The sequence below is a fragment of the Procambarus clarkii genome, chromosome 93 (genome assembly GCF_040958095.1).
Source record: "Procambarus clarkii isolate CNS0578487 chromosome 93, FALCON_Pclarkii_2.0, whole genome shotgun sequence".
In the NCBI taxonomy this organism is placed as follows: Eukaryota; Metazoa; Arthropoda; class Malacostraca; order Decapoda; family Cambaridae; genus Procambarus; species Procambarus clarkii.
In genome coordinates this window covers 9,219,898-9,236,251 of record NC_091242.1, presented here as the reverse complement: position 1 = coordinate 9,236,251, position 16,354 = coordinate 9,219,898, and the positions used below count along the sequence as shown (strand labels likewise).

Sequence of the window (16,354 nt, the reverse complement as noted above, 5' to 3'; positions counted from 1 at the left end):
ACTAATTACTCCTACCAGGAATCTACCAGAAATTAATATTAAATAAATTATTGGTAATCTATAATTTGATTGCTGGGGAATTTATTAGCATTTTACATTAACAAGATCTATTTTATGAAAAAATTTCCAAGTACAATACTGTAAATACAAATACAGTACAGTATATTTAAGTAAGTTAACACAATACCTATCCTAATTTCATTGTTAACAAAGAAATTTGACATGAGAGCTATTATTTCTTCAATATTCATTAATATTCAAATAAATGCAGAGTTTAGCAAGGCAAGTTTTCTACAATTAAACAAAATCTCATTTATGTGTATGTATAAAATAAAAAAAATTATATACATACACATAAATGAGATTTTGTTTAATTATAGAAAAGTTGTCTTGCTAAATTCTGCATTTATTTTATCTTGTTGTACATAACCTGGGTTGTAAAATTCTATGTCGGGTTTACTGATACAGTATGTATAGAAATATGAATTAGTTAGTAACGGTAGTTTGCATGCTATGCAAGTGTAATGATATTTTTGTCTTGCTTTATATAAAGATATTTGCACAACTTTTGCAAAGCAATCAAACTGGTACTACAGTATTTAATTATGATATTATTCAGTGTTGCTAAACCGAGTTTTGTAAGCTGGAGTTTATTTTATTTATGGATCGGATACTATATGCTGCTGTTTAGTTTCACTTTCTCAACAAAAGCTTGGGTTAAAAAATTTATGAAAATACTGGATATAATTTATTTAATAAATTTTTGAAAAAAAGAAATACTGTACTATATAGGTAACTTTAAGGTGATAGTTGGTCCATAAGAAGGTAATGAAATATTCTAGAGTCTATTGAGTTTTATACAAGTGCCTCCTGAGTGAAGGACAGGCTGGCTAAGACCTCAGGTGACTTAGGCTGCCATTTTGTAGCAAGCAGGTGCATCACAGTCAGGGTATTTACCTTGCAGCTGTGATCATTGGGTTTGTTGCACTTATTTTTTTCTGATGGGGTTTCCCTGGTTGATTTCTAAGACCCTCCACTTCCTCTCACTTTGTAAAGTGAACCAGATTTAAAAATTGAACCAGAACCAGTTCTACAGCTCCATCTGCAGAGAACAATGTAGGAAAAATACTAAATTGAGAGTAAACTTTATTGAAAATTATACTTTGCCTAGAAGGTCTTAATAAACCATTACAGGCCATCAGTGATTTTTTTTTTTTAAATTACACATTTTATACACAATTATTAAAAGTGTATAGATACAGAAATCTAATGGGCAATTTTTTATTTGATGATAATTATGAGGAGAAATATATGTAGTAGTCTAGCCTTTATGTACAGGCTAGACTGTACATTTATGAATGGACAAGCAAAAGAGTTCATTCAGTTAAAAGTACATACGAACAAGATGAGTTACAAACATAATGTTGGATTTCTAAATAGAGCTAGTACATACTATGCTTAAGGGTTAAAGCCACTAATACATACAGCGTTTCGGCCAAGATGTGGGAAAAACGCTTAGACCAAAACTTGAAACTAATTGAGATCAAAGGAATTGAAAAAAGGGAAAATAGAATGATGATAAAAGCTTGGTACATGTTGGATTTAACAGCAAAAGTAATTTTAACTAAATGAACAGAAGACTACAATTTTCTTCAAGTTTATACATAGCAGATAACAGCAATTATACAAGTTGGTCAATGATCAGTATTGTTTGAAAATAGCAAGACATAAGTTGACATTTAGGGGCTAAGGTAGGTTACATGGAGTTTACTAGATAGTTCTTGGTTTTTCTCTTAAACTTGTTGAGAGAGGAACAGTCTTTGATGTGATTGGGAAGGTCATTCCACATTGCGGGTCCTTTGCAAAGCATTTCTCTGGCAGATCATTAATCATTATCATTAATGGCAGTTCCTCCCTTGCTGTCCATTTAAAATTATTTATTAAACTGTACTTTCCTTGTCTTTAAATATAAAGCTGATGACCTTTGTAGTATTTCTATAAATACTGTACCACTGTGGCTAGGATTTGATATGTACAGCAAAATGTTGATTCACAGTATTTACATAACTTAAGAAGTTACTGTGATGGTAAGGTGGTGATAACCAGCAAGCTTTCTGTAAGGTAGTGCTATATGGTTTATATCATTACAGGAACAAAACATCCCAATCGATATTCATGTTGGCAAATTAGTGGACTGGTTAATTTCCCGTCGACATGTGAAGCGTGAGTGGCCAGAGGACGTGCGGGTGATCCGAGAGAAAATCAACAATGCTATCCAGGATATGCCTGAACATCCAGAGATAACTCGTCTACTTTCCGGAACATGTTAGTTCGCATGTTCTCATTTTGTTATCACCATAATTAAGTTTGCCATACAGTACTCTAATGTAATTTAAGATTAATATATATAGCTATAAATTGTGTATTTTATTGTATTGGCCTCCCCCCTTCCCCCTCCTGGGGAGGGGAGGAGCTGCGCAGACATGCAGTGTGGCTCGTGTGACGTCATGCTCATTTGTTAGTTTTCATTTGGAGAGTTCTGTCCACTCGTTTGTCTTTCATCGTTTTAACCAGAATAGGAGTTTGTTTTGAGGCACTTCCCTTTCTGGGTGCCTGGGCTGGTCAGTGGCAGACATAGAATACTCCAAATCCAATGTGCATTTCTATAGGCCATTGCTCCTCGTGCCTCTCTGAGGGGACCAGGTTCTGTATCGTGGTCCCCGTTAGGCCTAGAACTCTATACACACTGGCTGATGGCAAAGTCTAATGATATACATCTCAGCCTGGATAGCTCCGGAGAGCCTCTGGGTCTCACCCAGGAAATAGCGTTTCGTTACATTCAACGCAGGTTTTTTTGCCATCCTTTCCACTGTTTAAGGTTTCTGTGTTTCCCATTATCCACTCAGTTGGCACAATTAATCACTGTTCTCAAAAAGTATTTCTATAGTTTGTGCAAGCAATCTATACATATATCACGACCAACTCTCAGTTTTTGACACCATTTATGTACTCTTGGAAATTTTCTACTTTGAATTTCCACACTGTTTTTAATGAGAGGCATACAGTGTTTCCTATATTTTTAATGTAACATATTGTACATCTATTTGATTATACATTATTTGTTTCAGTGTATCTACACTGACAGGCATTGTATCCTGCATGGGCACATTTTTATTTGGTCTAATTATGGCTACATTACTTTCATATTATTACGATCTCTGCTAATAGTGCCACTGCCTCTCTCTAGTTGTTTGATGCCAGTAGCTATTTTAATTGCAAGAACTACTTTCTAATTTATTCTTATGTTTATCTACAAAATAGGGCATTGAGTAGTCTGAAACACTCCTTTTCGAACAGTTCCTAGATTGCTACCAGAGCTGTGGCCAGGGGCCCATACAGGACACAGATCATGTCACATGCTTTTATCAACTTTTTCTCCTTGAGAAGCAACTGGGTCTAAAGATCAACCCCAAAGCCATTGAACCATTGCCTCATCCTGAAGATCAATGACAGAGCCAAGCATGCACCAGATGAGTAAGGAGTGGAGTGATAGGCTTCAATCAAAACACCTGGGGAAGTTGCTGTAATGCCACTCATGCAGAGTTAAACAAAATTCATGGCTTCCTCTGGAAAAACATGGGCCGGAAAGGAAGAGAAAGCATCCAACTCATCGAGATAGAGGGTACAGAACCCTCCCAACTCGTAGAAAGCTCTGATTCGGCCTGGTCACCAGTGCCCATGAGGGGTCATAGGAAAACGTAATGCCCCCCTTGGGTCTAATCTTGGATCAGAACATTTCATCTCAAAGAAGGAAGAAAGGTTGGCCTTTGAATCTTGAATTGGAGCATCATCTTAATACAAGAGTGGGGAAGGAAAGAGAGCCAGCTATCATGATCTTTGATGGGCTCAAGGACATTAAATCAGGCTTAGAAAGGAGGGGCTGAGGGCTTCATGTGGGGCTCAACATCTGCAAAACAAATCCTGTGAGGGGAGATTTCCCAAATATCATCATTCAGATGCCTGTTCATGGTTTGGTGTCCGTTGTTGAGGAAATGAAGTCTTTTTAGGTTTATTGAGGTCCTCCTTAGGCCAACTACTCACCTTCCACAGAATTCAACCCACAATAGTGGCCTAACTCCTGGGTACCTATTTACTGCAAGATGAACATTGGCATCAGGAGAAAGGAAGTTGCCAAATGCTGTTCTGGTGTGGGAATCAGAAACCCGAGACCTTTCGGTTATGGCAAGGCTGGGTTGACCACTGTACTATATGGACTGCATCAGCAGAGGAGGCTGGGTACTAGGCCAGGGCTCCTAGTCAAAACAGGAGGGGTGATCTGTACCATGGTGAGACTAGACGAGACAAGTTTCGAGAAATAAAACCTTGGTAACCTTCTTATAAAACGAGGGCAGTAAAGCAAACTCCAGATGAATGAGGAGGCAATTCGAGGAGAAATGAAGTTCACCATTGACATCTGTCATACACACACAGGTGAAATTGATTCCACAACCATCAAAAGGTTGGCTGGGGACAACAGGGATTGCTGTTTTAGTAAAAATGATTGATGACCATCCCCTAGTAGGATATGACATAAAGCCCTTGCATGCTGAGGTGTGACACAAAAAATAAAACCTGAAGCAAAAGACATAGACCACCCAACCCTAAGACAAAACCTAAGAGGTAACCAAGTTGCAAGAGGCATGTACTTACAACTAATGGCGGAGAAGTGCAAGGACAGTCATGGACTAAACCAAAAAATGAAATCAATAAAAGTAAATGTTTTCACCAAGCAGAAGCATGGCTATGGAGAGCTGCCACACAATCCTATGACAGAGAGAACATGCACAATCTAATTGTGTTCTACAAGGGAGCTCTGCACAAAGGCCAAGACCAGTGACAGTCCTAACATTTGTTGCTAAACTCAAGATTAGCCAGGTCATGCTGAAGTCTTTACCAAATAATTGCAAAGAAGATAACTGGAGACTCATTACTCAACAATCAACCCTATAAAAAATAACTGAAACAAAGCTGAAGCAAATTGCAATAGTCAGAGAAATGAAAATGACTGGGTACCGTACTATGAAGAGGTCACAAAGGCAATGCATCTCCTGTACAGACTTGAGCCTCTAGAAATAACAAGTTAAGTTAAAAGAATTGTGTCTGCAGAGCTAGGTGCAAAGCAGGTAGACACCATGCATAAAGTGAAGGTAGCTGGCTCTGCTAACACTGATGTGGTAGCTAATATTGCTATCTGATGCATGTCAGTATAGCAGGTAGTTCATTAACCTATAGTTAGCACAGCAATACTGTAATTTGCAATCTTGGTGATCCCAAAGATTGTTTGAAGGGTTCTTGCATGGGTTCAATTCTTTTGTCTTACAGTGAGCAAAGCCTCTGGTTGGGGACTGAGGTTTGTCTCCTCCCTCTTTCTCAATTGCCTGGCAAGACCCTTTGAAAAACTCCTTATCACAGTAAGGCAAACGTCGACAGGAATCTGTGTGAGCAGTGTCCTGGATACAACATGGGATGTCCTGAATATGACTTGGGAAGCATTGAAAATGGCCTTGCACAGTAAAACAAATTAAAATGTTATAACATAACAAGTTATTTTTGTTTTCTTTTTTTCAGATATCAATTACTTTCACTGTTTGAAGATTGTTGAGATATTGAAAGAGACAGAAAAAGATACCAAAAATATCTTGGGATGGTATGGCTCTCAACGCATGAAGGTAAGCTAGTACTCAATGTAATGTTATAATAATGTTACTTAAGTACAGTATATTAAAGCTTGTGTACTTGTATTTCATTACAATTTAGCTATATGGAAATAAAAAGAGTGTTGAGAGAAAAGTTATAATGCTGTATGTGAGTAGTTGCAGAATATACTGATGATGATTGGTACAGTAGGTGCATCTTTAATTTGAATACAGTACTGTATAACTGTGCAGCCTATTCTCTTAAATTGATAGTACTGTACCTATGGCAAGTACTGTACTGTATTTGGTCGAATGTATAATAATGGACGGTTGTACTCAAAAAAGTTCAGGTTTTGTGTTAATGAATTGCTTCAATGACACTCAAAAACATTGGGAAAGTAACTAAAGAACCTAACATAATGTAATCTAATCTATGCCAGCAATCTCATGCCTTATATATTCTTAGTCCTAATATAGCACATATATATGCTATACTAGGCCTAGGACTCTTTAACTTTGGGGTTTTGCTTTTTTGTGGCTTCAACAAAAGTAATACTGTAGTACAAAATGAGCATTTGATGCTCTTCTTTCTATCTTGGCTTTTTCGTGATCTGCATCTTATGCTAAATATTCTCGCTTTGAATTGTGCAGCGCTGGAGGAGCTGCTGCAGTTTGCGCTCAACACTGATACTACCTCGCAGTGTACACTATTAAAACAGAGTACTTGCTGAACAGATATAGCCACATCACACATTCACACACAGGCTTTTTCTCACTCTCTGGATGAATGGGGCTCACTGCTGAATGATTCATCTCTGCTGTTGCAGGGACGATCATGGAGCTAATTAAGTTTCTAGAGTGAGGTACACTCCTTCAGGTCTTATTTCCCCCCACTCCTACAGTGCCACTATCCACTTAAGAGGAGCACATCAGTCAATCATGGGGAAGCGTCCCACACTCAGCCTTGAAACCTCGAGGTGCGCGTAATTAACTGGTGACTTCCGAGTCTCCAATCTATGCCTACACGGGCTCTGACTTGGACCCCTTACTGCCGATTTGCCTGCCACAAAAACTGATAGCCTAGGTCGCCAGTCTGGCTAGTACTTTAATCATAGCCAGATAATTTCTGTTGGTACAGTGGTATATAGCTCAGCCTGCAGTTTTCTTAATCATGTTAAGTGTTCCAACCCAGCCCCAGGCAAACAATATAGAGGGTGAAGATAGGAGTGAAGCATAACACATTAATTAAAAGTATAAAACAATATACTGTACTTGAAATCAGAGTACACTTGCTTAGGGCCAAAAATATCATAAATGCCACTATGTGGCAACACTTGTGAAATTCAATGACAATGTGGTGACACCTCTCAATACTTATTATCAGAACTCATTAGGCTTTTACTCTACTAAAAGTTTTTCAACAAAGAATATTCCCATAAATCCACTCATATAATAGTTGCATTTATCTTCTCAGCAGTAACCCTCAATTAATCTGAATCAATTAAATCCTGGTGCAACACCAATTTACAGTGCTTCCTCTGTCTAATGAACCCCGCTCTATCGATTGAGTATTTTGTCAAGGTGAGTTAACTATATGTGTACAGTACTAGACTTCACAGCCTATGTGAGATGGCCATGGATAAATCATATTTCTCAAGAATATCATAATAGGAGATATGAGCTTGAGGTTTCCGGGGCCAAAAATCACACCTTTTCCATGCACTAGCTGAAATTACTATACCTGTATCACATCTGTGTAGCCCTAGGAAGCCTCTCATATAGGTTAACAACTTTGTTTGGTACCCGAGATGGACTCGAGATGGCACTTTACATCTGTGTATGGTTACAGTACTGTATGTATGTGCTGCTGCTCAGTTTGTTTGTTTTCCCTTAATCTTGAACTCTCTAGTTTATTAATACCATGGGTTGCTACTTACATCTTCATTATTTGATAAATAGTTTTATACTTTAAATTTGTTTATAGGACTGGCAGGAAGTGATCCGATTATATGAAAAAGATAATGTGTATTTGGCTGAAGCTGCCCAGCTGCTGGTGCGAAATGTGAACTTCGAAGTGCCAAGCATCAAGCGACAGATTTCTAAGGGAATTCAAATACAGCAGGTACGTTAATATGGATAAATATGTATTTATCTTTTTTCTGTATATCTTGTTGACACTCTTGGCTCTTTAGTTTTATGCAGAGTAATTTTTTGGATGCCTTATGATCTCTGGCTATTTGTAGCATTTCTTTGATGTCTTTAGATCTTCAGCTTCATATAGAGTTTCTTGGTTGTCTTGTCATCTCTGGCTTTATGTAGAGTTTCTTGGATGCCTTGTTGTTGCAGGAAGCTCTGCTATTGTGTGATACTAGCCTAGTTGTGCTTGCAGGGGTTGAGCTTTGGCCCTTTGGTCCCGCCTCTCAACTGTCAGTTGTAATTACCCAAGTGTAGTTACAGGACGAGGACTATGCTCGTGGTGTTCCATTTTCCCACTACTCGTGTCATATAACACTTTGAAACTACTGACGGTTTTGGCCCCCACCACGTTCTCACCTAACTTGTTCCAACTGTCTACCATTCTATTTTCGAAAGTAAACCTTACTGTTTCGGCAGCTTTGTTTAGTTAATGAAAATCTTTGACCTCTTGTTCTTGAAGTTCCAGGTCTCAAGAATTCTTCCTATCAATTTCATCGATTCCTGTTACTATTTTGTACATACAGTAGTGATCATATCACTTCTTTTCTTCTATCTTCTAGTTTTGGAATATTTAGTGCATCTAACCTCTACTTGTAGCTCTTGTCCTTCATTTCTGGGAGCCATTAAGTTGCATGCCTTTACACTTTGTCCAGTTTGTTGATGTGCTTTTTAAGATATGCGTACCATACAACGGATGCATATTCCAGCTTTAGTCTAACAAACATCGTGAACAATTTCTCTAGTATTTCACCATCCATGTTCTGTATTTAAAAGCAAATCTGAAATTGGGAAGTGTAGCATAGGCTCCTTGCACAATGTTCTTAATGTGATGCTCAGGTGATAGTTTTCTGTCTAGAACCACGCCTAGATCTCTTTCTTTACCAGATTTTTTTTTTAAGATTTTTCACATAATTTGTAGGTTGTATGTGGTCTATGTTCTATTCCACATTCCATAACATGGAATTTATTCACATTAAATTCCATTTGCCAAGTGGTGCTCCATACACATATTTTGTCCAGGTCTTCTTGGAGGACGTGACAATTGTCTAAGTTTCTTATCTTCCCTAGTATCTTAGCATCATCAGCAAATATGTTCATATAATTCCATATTCCATCTGGTAGATTGTTTATGTAGACAATGAATATTACAGGTGCAAGAATTGAACCCTGTGGTACTCCACTCGTGACATTTCTCCAGTAATATACATTGCCTCTGATTATTGCCCTCATTTTCTGTCAGAAAATTTTCATCCATGTCTCCCTGTCACTCCTCCAATATGTTCCAGTTTCGAGATCGACCTCTTATGTGGAACTTTGTTGAAAGCCTTTTTTAGGTACTGATAGATGCAGTCAACCAATCATCTCTTTCCTATAAAGTCTCTGTGGCTCTTTCATTGAAACTGAGTAAATTCGTTACACAGGATCTTCCAGATCGAAAACCATACTGTTATATAATTTTTCTCCAGATGTACTTTCCATTTAGTTTTAATTATTTTTTCCAATATTTTAACTATTACACTTGTCAGTGATACAGGTCAATAATTGAGGTGGTCTACCCTGCTGCCACTTTTGTAGATCGGAACTATTTTTGGAACTAGTTTGGACACCTGGCTCCTTTAGGTACTTGATTACAACCTGTGTTCCATTATGGGTGTACCAATCATATTGATTCATCCATCATTTCTACCCTGTCCATTCCCCTGAGGACTTCTGGGTGGTGGTCATGTCTCCCGGTCTTGTGTTCCCGGGGCAGTCTTGTCTTGTGTACAAGATTGTGGTACTGTACTGTACTTCTGTATATTATTACCTCACTCTTGTGTTTACAAACTGTGGTCATTGGCTTGTTTTCATTGTTTTATTATGGGCACCAAATTTGTGCTTAGGGACTATGCCCTATATGCTCGTCTGGCTCCCAGATATAGACTGCTTCCAGCTTCCAGCTACTCGGGGGGTGTCTATAGGCCAATGCTCCTCATGCCTCTCTGAGGTGGCCAGGTTCTGATGCTGGTCCCCGTTAGGCTTAGAACTCCATCAGTTGTGTGTTGTCATGGTCTAATATATATACACATCAGCCCAGTATAGCTCCAGGGAGCCTCCAGGTGTCACCCAGATAATGGCGTTTCATTACATTTAACGCTGATTTTTTAACCTGTATCGTGATCTGATTCATGCAATAACACTAAATTAATTTAAGGATGTTTTCAAGCAGTGTATTCATTTATCTTTTCAGGATTGTGATCGCAAGCAAGAAGAATGCATTCGCGGCATTGCTGATTCAAAGAAAAAATACCTGCAGATGTGCAAGCAAATTGGCATTGCTGGTGATAAGGTTAGAATATTTGTAATAATTCTTCTTTCATTTATTTTGACTTAAATTTTACAAAGTAAAAATGAAGTACAGTACTGTCATCTGTTACGGCCCTCTAGAGTCGCAACTGGGTTCTTTCTCTGATGTTAGTAGAGTTTGGGTATCCGGCCCCAAGCTAGTAGTGGCTTTCAAGGGGTGTGCTCCGTAACGCAAGTAACTTAAAGGGGAAGGGATAAAACTGCTCAGAAATAAATATATATTCACCACCACCAATAAATAAATATATAAACAGTCACACGCTGTTACTATTACTACACTTATGTACACGTCTTGTCTTCTTCTGAAGACATAGGATGCTCTGCTTAACGGTGCTCAAGACGAGTAGCAAAAAAAAAGAAAAAGTTAGGAAAAAATAAGAGGGCAAAAATATATATAATAAAGAAAACTGGAGGTGGCCAAATGGCATAGAAAAATAGAGCTGGCAACTTAACAGAAAGAAAGGGAAGAGAACCTACAAAGGGCAAAGCTAAATCAGATCACTTTTGTCAAGATAGAGCATATGAGCTGTGAAAAAGAACAGTCAACCACATAAAATCCAGAACTAGGAATCGTGTTAGGCATGGTGTGTAACAGAGCTATGAATTCTTCATTTTCAGATTTCTGGGTTGGGTGTCTAAATGCAATTTACATTTCCTCTTTAAAGTGAAGAGATGTCCAACATATTTAAAAAAGAAAATCAAGAAGTGTGGAAATACAGTGTGTATGTTTTTATTTTGGCAGGTAAAACATGAGCTGGTTGATCTTCTGAAGACGCTTCCCGAGGAATTTTCCACCATTGCCGAAAGCAGCAAGAGCCTTGCCCCTGCCCGCCAGTTGTATTCGGATTTTCTGTCATTTACTGTGAAGGATACCCAATCTGAATGTTTACCATTGCTTAAGTTTGTTATGGGTATGTAAACAACTATGTATGTACAGTATTGTTATTTATTTAAATGTATGAGTACTTGCCTGCAGTACTTAAATGGATTCTATTTTTGTGGATTTCAGGATGCAACAGACAAAAGCTGATCCAGGCAAGAACTTGGGTATCATGATGGAAAATTTAAAAGGTCCAGGCAAGCTGAATTACATTTGGCTGAGGTACATTGAGTCAGTAATTCAGTGCCAGAAAACAAAAGTACACTCACTTAAAGATTTAAAATGTGCTTTCTGACCTAAGGCTCCTTGAATGGTTCGCTCAGAACTCATAACAACTGCCAGGGTCCATAACTCTTTACAATTTTTTTTTTTTTTTTTTTTTTTTTTTAGATATATACAAGAGTTGTTACATTCTTGTACAGTCATAACAAATATTTTTGCAAGTGGTCCTGTCATGCCTTTTTCAGAAGAAAGACAGTGGTGAGTCTAACGTAGGCCGCCACTGAGCAGTCAACTCATTATGATGCAAAAGAACTAATCACAACCCTCGCAATACCCCCCTGAAATTTTTTTTTCCAGGGGGGAAAATTGGGATCGTTGGGTATGTCTGGACCACTGGGATGTGTATTGGCACGTCCCAATTAAATCGAGGCTCAGGGACTGGCTCGGAATGTGTCATGGGGCGACAAGTTTAACACTTTCATTGCCTTCCTTTTGACTTGAATCTGGCACCTCGCATTTTCACACGCAATACCTGAGTCGTGGTGACCTGCTTGTGTCTGCTAGGGGTTCGGGTTCTGGCCTACCTCGACAACTGGCTGGTATGGGCTACCAGCTGGTCCACATGTCTGCTTGCCAGGTTTGGGTTCTTGATGAACTAGAGAAAGTCCCATATGGCTCCCTCTCAGGTTGGGACTTGGCCGAGTCTTGTGTGGGACTCTCGGATCACTTCCTTGTCTTTCCCTATGGCATCATTGCTGCGGCCGTGGTTGCGCCTTCGGCTGTTTCTGACGGGCTCCCAGGGTCAATCGTCGGTTGCTGAAGCAGCTGTGCGGGAGTCTGAACTTCGCTGTGCTGGTTTAGCCGCCGGGTTGGATCTGGCTTTGGCGGCTGTTCTGGTGCCTTCGGGGACGCCCCTTCCGCCACTTTCGTGATCATTGGGTTCGACCTCCGAGGGCCTTGCATCAGCTGCTGCATCGCCGGTATCCTCTTCAGGTTTTTCGGGGTTCAGTGCTGTGGCGCCTACCCGCGCCCTCAATCAATGTGTACACGGATGTGTCGTCTCTTGGCTGGGGTTTTGTGACCAGTACTCACCAGGCCGGCCAGGGTCGATGGGGTCTTTCCTTCCATCAGGCTCACAACACGGTGTGGGAGTTCATGGTAGTGTGGCTGTTGCTTTTGAGGATTCATGTCATTCGCAGATCGACGATCCGGCTTCATTCGAACTGCAACCCAGTGGTTCATTGTCTGAACTGAGAGGGGATTCGATGCGTTTCTTGGCACTTTGGGGCTGGTTGCTTCGGGTGACTCATCTCCTGAGTTCTTGGGGTTTGGCTCTTCTGGCGGTTCACATCCAGGGGGTGTCCAACATCCTGGCGGATGGCCTGTCTCTGTTCATTCCCCATTCCTTGGAATAGACGACCAATGCCAACTTGTTCAGTTGGCTCTGCCAAATGTACGGGTGCCCGGAGGTGGGCCTCTTCGCAACAGCGTGGTCGAGGCATCTCCCAGTATATGTGACGCCCTTCCCCAACTGTGAGGCCGTCAGGGTCAATGCCTTTTGACATGACTGGTCAAGGTGGGGTTACCCTTACCTCTCCCCCCCCTCCCCCCAGTTGGGATGGGGGGAACCCCATCGTCGCTGTTGCTTTGTGTTCTGGCTCAGTTTGAGACTTACCAGGGCAGAGTTGTCCTGTTGGCCTCTTGGTGGCCAGCCCAGCCTTGGTTTCTGACGCTGCTTGGTCGGTGTCCAAACCTAGGGACTTTTCCACGGCTCCGCGTCCTCCAGTTCGGTCTGATACGTGGCTGGTTCGATCTTTTCCTCCGATCTTCATGTCTGGTCTTTCTGATGCGGATCTATCACCACTTGTATGGTGATCAGGTGGCTTCGTTGATGATGTCTCATCTGCGTGTTTTGTATCGGCAGCAGTGAGAGGTTTCCTGGCAGTCCTTTCATAATTTTTTGTCTCTTCGTAGATTGTCTTCAGTTTCGGATCGTATTGTTTTGTCCTTTCTATCATGGCTGTTTCAGGACCGTCATGTAATGCCAAATACTGTCGCCTTGTATCGTGCGGCTCTGGCGGAGCCGGTCCTGCTTGGGTTTGGGGTGGATGTTACTTGTGCTCCGTTTTGCAAGCTGTCTCGTGCATTGTTTTACCTCCGGCCTGCCCATGCGCCGCCTGAGCCATCCTGGTTGTTGGTCTAGGTGCTCTCTTTCTCTCTCCTCCTCAGTTTGTGGTGGCCCTTCGGTTTGGGATTGTTTTTATAAGGCTCTTTTTCTTGTTGGCATTGGCCTCTGGAGGTCGGGTTGGGGAGCTTCATGCTCTCCAACAGTGCATGGGTTTCAGCTCTTTCGGTCCTGGTGGTAGGTTTGTTTGTTTGCAGGAGTCTCCTCCTTTTCTGGCGAAGAACGAGACGGCAGTTTTCCAGAGGGGTTCTTGGGTGGTTGATGCTTGGTTGGTTTGGCCGAGGGGGTGCATCATATGTTGTGTCCGGTTGGGGCTCTTAGGCACTATCTGCACACCACGGCCTCAGTGGCCTGGGTCGCGCTTTGGGTTGACCTGGTTTCCCTTCTTCCTTGTTCCAGGGCTTGGGTCTCCCAGGTTGTCTGTAGGGTTATTCGGTTGTGCCAGCCTGTGGTCTATCCTTGAACCCATGACGTTTACAAATTTGTTGCTTGCTGTTTTTGGTACAATACAATAATATTTCTTGGGCTGACATTCAGACATGAGGGTTTTGGAGGTCGAACAGGGTCCTGGTTGATCGTTACCTTGATAATGTTCCTGGCCCTAGTCGGGCATGTGTGTCGCTTTGGGTCACAGGTTGCAGCTAGTTGTCTCGACTTCAAGTTGAGGTGCGAGTGGCAACTGCCTCCCGTGTAAGTCCCTCTTTTATTTTCTGTTGTTAGGTAGCTCCGGGGAGCCGGAGGGGCTCTCCACAGAAAATCAGTATTGCATGTAATGAAATATCATTTTCTGGGTGAGTCCCAGAGGCAACCCTCCCTCCCTCCCTCTGGTCGGCAGTATTCGCGTTTTTAATATACAGCCTCAAAACTGTGATTGAATGGCCGACGCTGGGGTCTGGGGCTCTCCCTTACCCATCCCAGGGAGGGGGGGAGCTGCGCAGACAGCGCCGCGGCGGCAGTTGTGGCATGCTTGTTTGCTTGTTTTGGGATGAGAGTTCTGATCGATAGTTCGGTTTTCGGTAGCAATTTTTATCCATGTGGTGGTTGTTTTGGGATGCCTACCTTTCTGGGTGCCTAACCTGGTCGATGGCAGACATGGAATGCCTCCAACCACATGGGGGGTTTCTATAGGCCATTGCTCCTCATGCCTTTCTGAGGGGACCTGGTTATGGCTCTTGTTCCTTGGTAGGCATAGAACTCCAATTGAATTGACTGATGCCATGGTGTAATACATACATATCAGCCCGGTAAACTTTGGGGAGCGTCTGGGACTCGCCCAGAAAATGGCGTTTCATTACATTCAACGCTGGTGTTTTGAGCACAACAGTTCATTTTTATACATTTGACCAATACTGTAGTTGCCATACGTACTATCATTTTTAGATAACATGTTGGCATACATCAGTACTATTTCACTCGACATATTAATTTTCCAGAGCATGGTAATGTAACTACATATGAGTGGCTATATGGCGAAGCTCCCTGCAGCATAGAGGAACCACGCCTGGATATTTCTTTGAACGATGAAACAGACAAAACAGAGACTGATCAAGTAAGTATTTGAATTGTGTAAATGACTGTCAGCCCAAAATTTTGATAGTAGCATTATTTGAATTCAGGACCTAATAATACTGGGACTTATGGATTTTATTTTTAAAGTTAAGAATGTTGTCATTGTAGAAACAAACTAATAACAAAGGCAGTATGAAATTATTCTCTAGTATTTTATAAGACAGATGAGAGAGTGCCTGCAAAAAAATTATAGCTAACATTCTCCTGTCTAAAAGTATTTTAACAGTTTGTCATGTCAAAAAATGATCCTGTCATATTAATATTAAAGTGTAACTTACTGGGATTTAGGACATAGTTTTCACGAACTATTGGTATTGATAACTGAAATTAGCTCACCCTCTCCCTGTCTCTCGAAATTTGAAATACTGTAACTAATGAAGAATGTAAGAGGACATATTCCCCAGTATGTTGATGCCACGTTCCCTCATAAAGCTCTCTTCCAAAAACTCAGAGAGCACTTTGAGCATATTTTAGAGATTTCCACACTTACTTTGGTTATCACTAAAGTGAAGCAGTCACTCTGTACAAATATCAGGAGTGTGTGTGTATGTGTGCACACAGAAATTAGGATTAATTTAAAAAAAAGTATGCAAGTAATGAAGTAAAAAGAGAAGAAATGACAATTGGAATCACTCAAGCTGGGACTTAAGGGCACTACTCTACTCCACACTTCTTTGATAACTACAAACGGGGTAACGTGGGCTTTTAACAAATACAGTGCCCTGACACAAACACTACACTAATGGGGATCACAGTTGATGGGGAATAGACCACGTGTTACAGGCCTCTGGGTGAAAGAAACAAGGTAACACAAAACACCCAGGGTTCTATAAATAAACTTAGTTTTAACGCTCCATATCACTGTTTTAACACTGCATATCACTAACTAATACAGAGAGGAAGCACCACTATAGTATACATGGGGATACAATGCACTTATCGTTCTTGTAGGAGACTGTCACAAGTCACACCAGCGACGACGGGCCTTCTCCTCACTGCTGCTCCACACCAAGTGAGCGAGAGAGCTCACTCATCTCTCTAACCGCCCGGTTCCAATAATGTTTCATATGCACACATGTGTTTCATACACATTCCTCAATACAGTAGTTCATTTATGTGTCTTGTAATGTTCCAGGCTATTTTTCTACATTTAACACTTGTTTCTATATATTTTCCTGTACTGAATATACTTTTTAAACATGTACTTACTTTGCTGTTTACCCTGTTCTGGGGATAATGTTTTCTTGCTGTGACAATGCT

At 40.9% G+C, this 16,354-nt stretch overlaps 1 protein-coding gene across 1 annotated transcript in view; it reads left to right on the top strand.

The window, feature by feature from the left end:
- The window catches only part of LOC123746770 (CDK5 regulatory subunit-associated protein 3), a 37,508-nt gene that overhangs the window by 1,130 nt on the left and 20,024 nt on the right, over positions 1–16,354 (top strand). The window contains exons 2-7 of the mRNA XM_069319630.1: positions 2,151–2,325; positions 5,629–5,729; positions 7,681–7,818; positions 10,123–10,221; positions 10,981–11,149; positions 14,959–15,074. Of these exons, the coding sequence (XP_069175731.1) occupies positions 2,151–2,325; positions 5,629–5,729; positions 7,681–7,818; positions 10,123–10,221; positions 10,981–11,149; positions 14,959–15,074 (798 nt within the window). The remainder of the gene's footprint in view (positions 1–2,150; positions 2,326–5,628; positions 5,730–7,680; positions 7,819–10,122; positions 10,222–10,980; positions 11,150–14,958; positions 15,075–16,354) is intronic.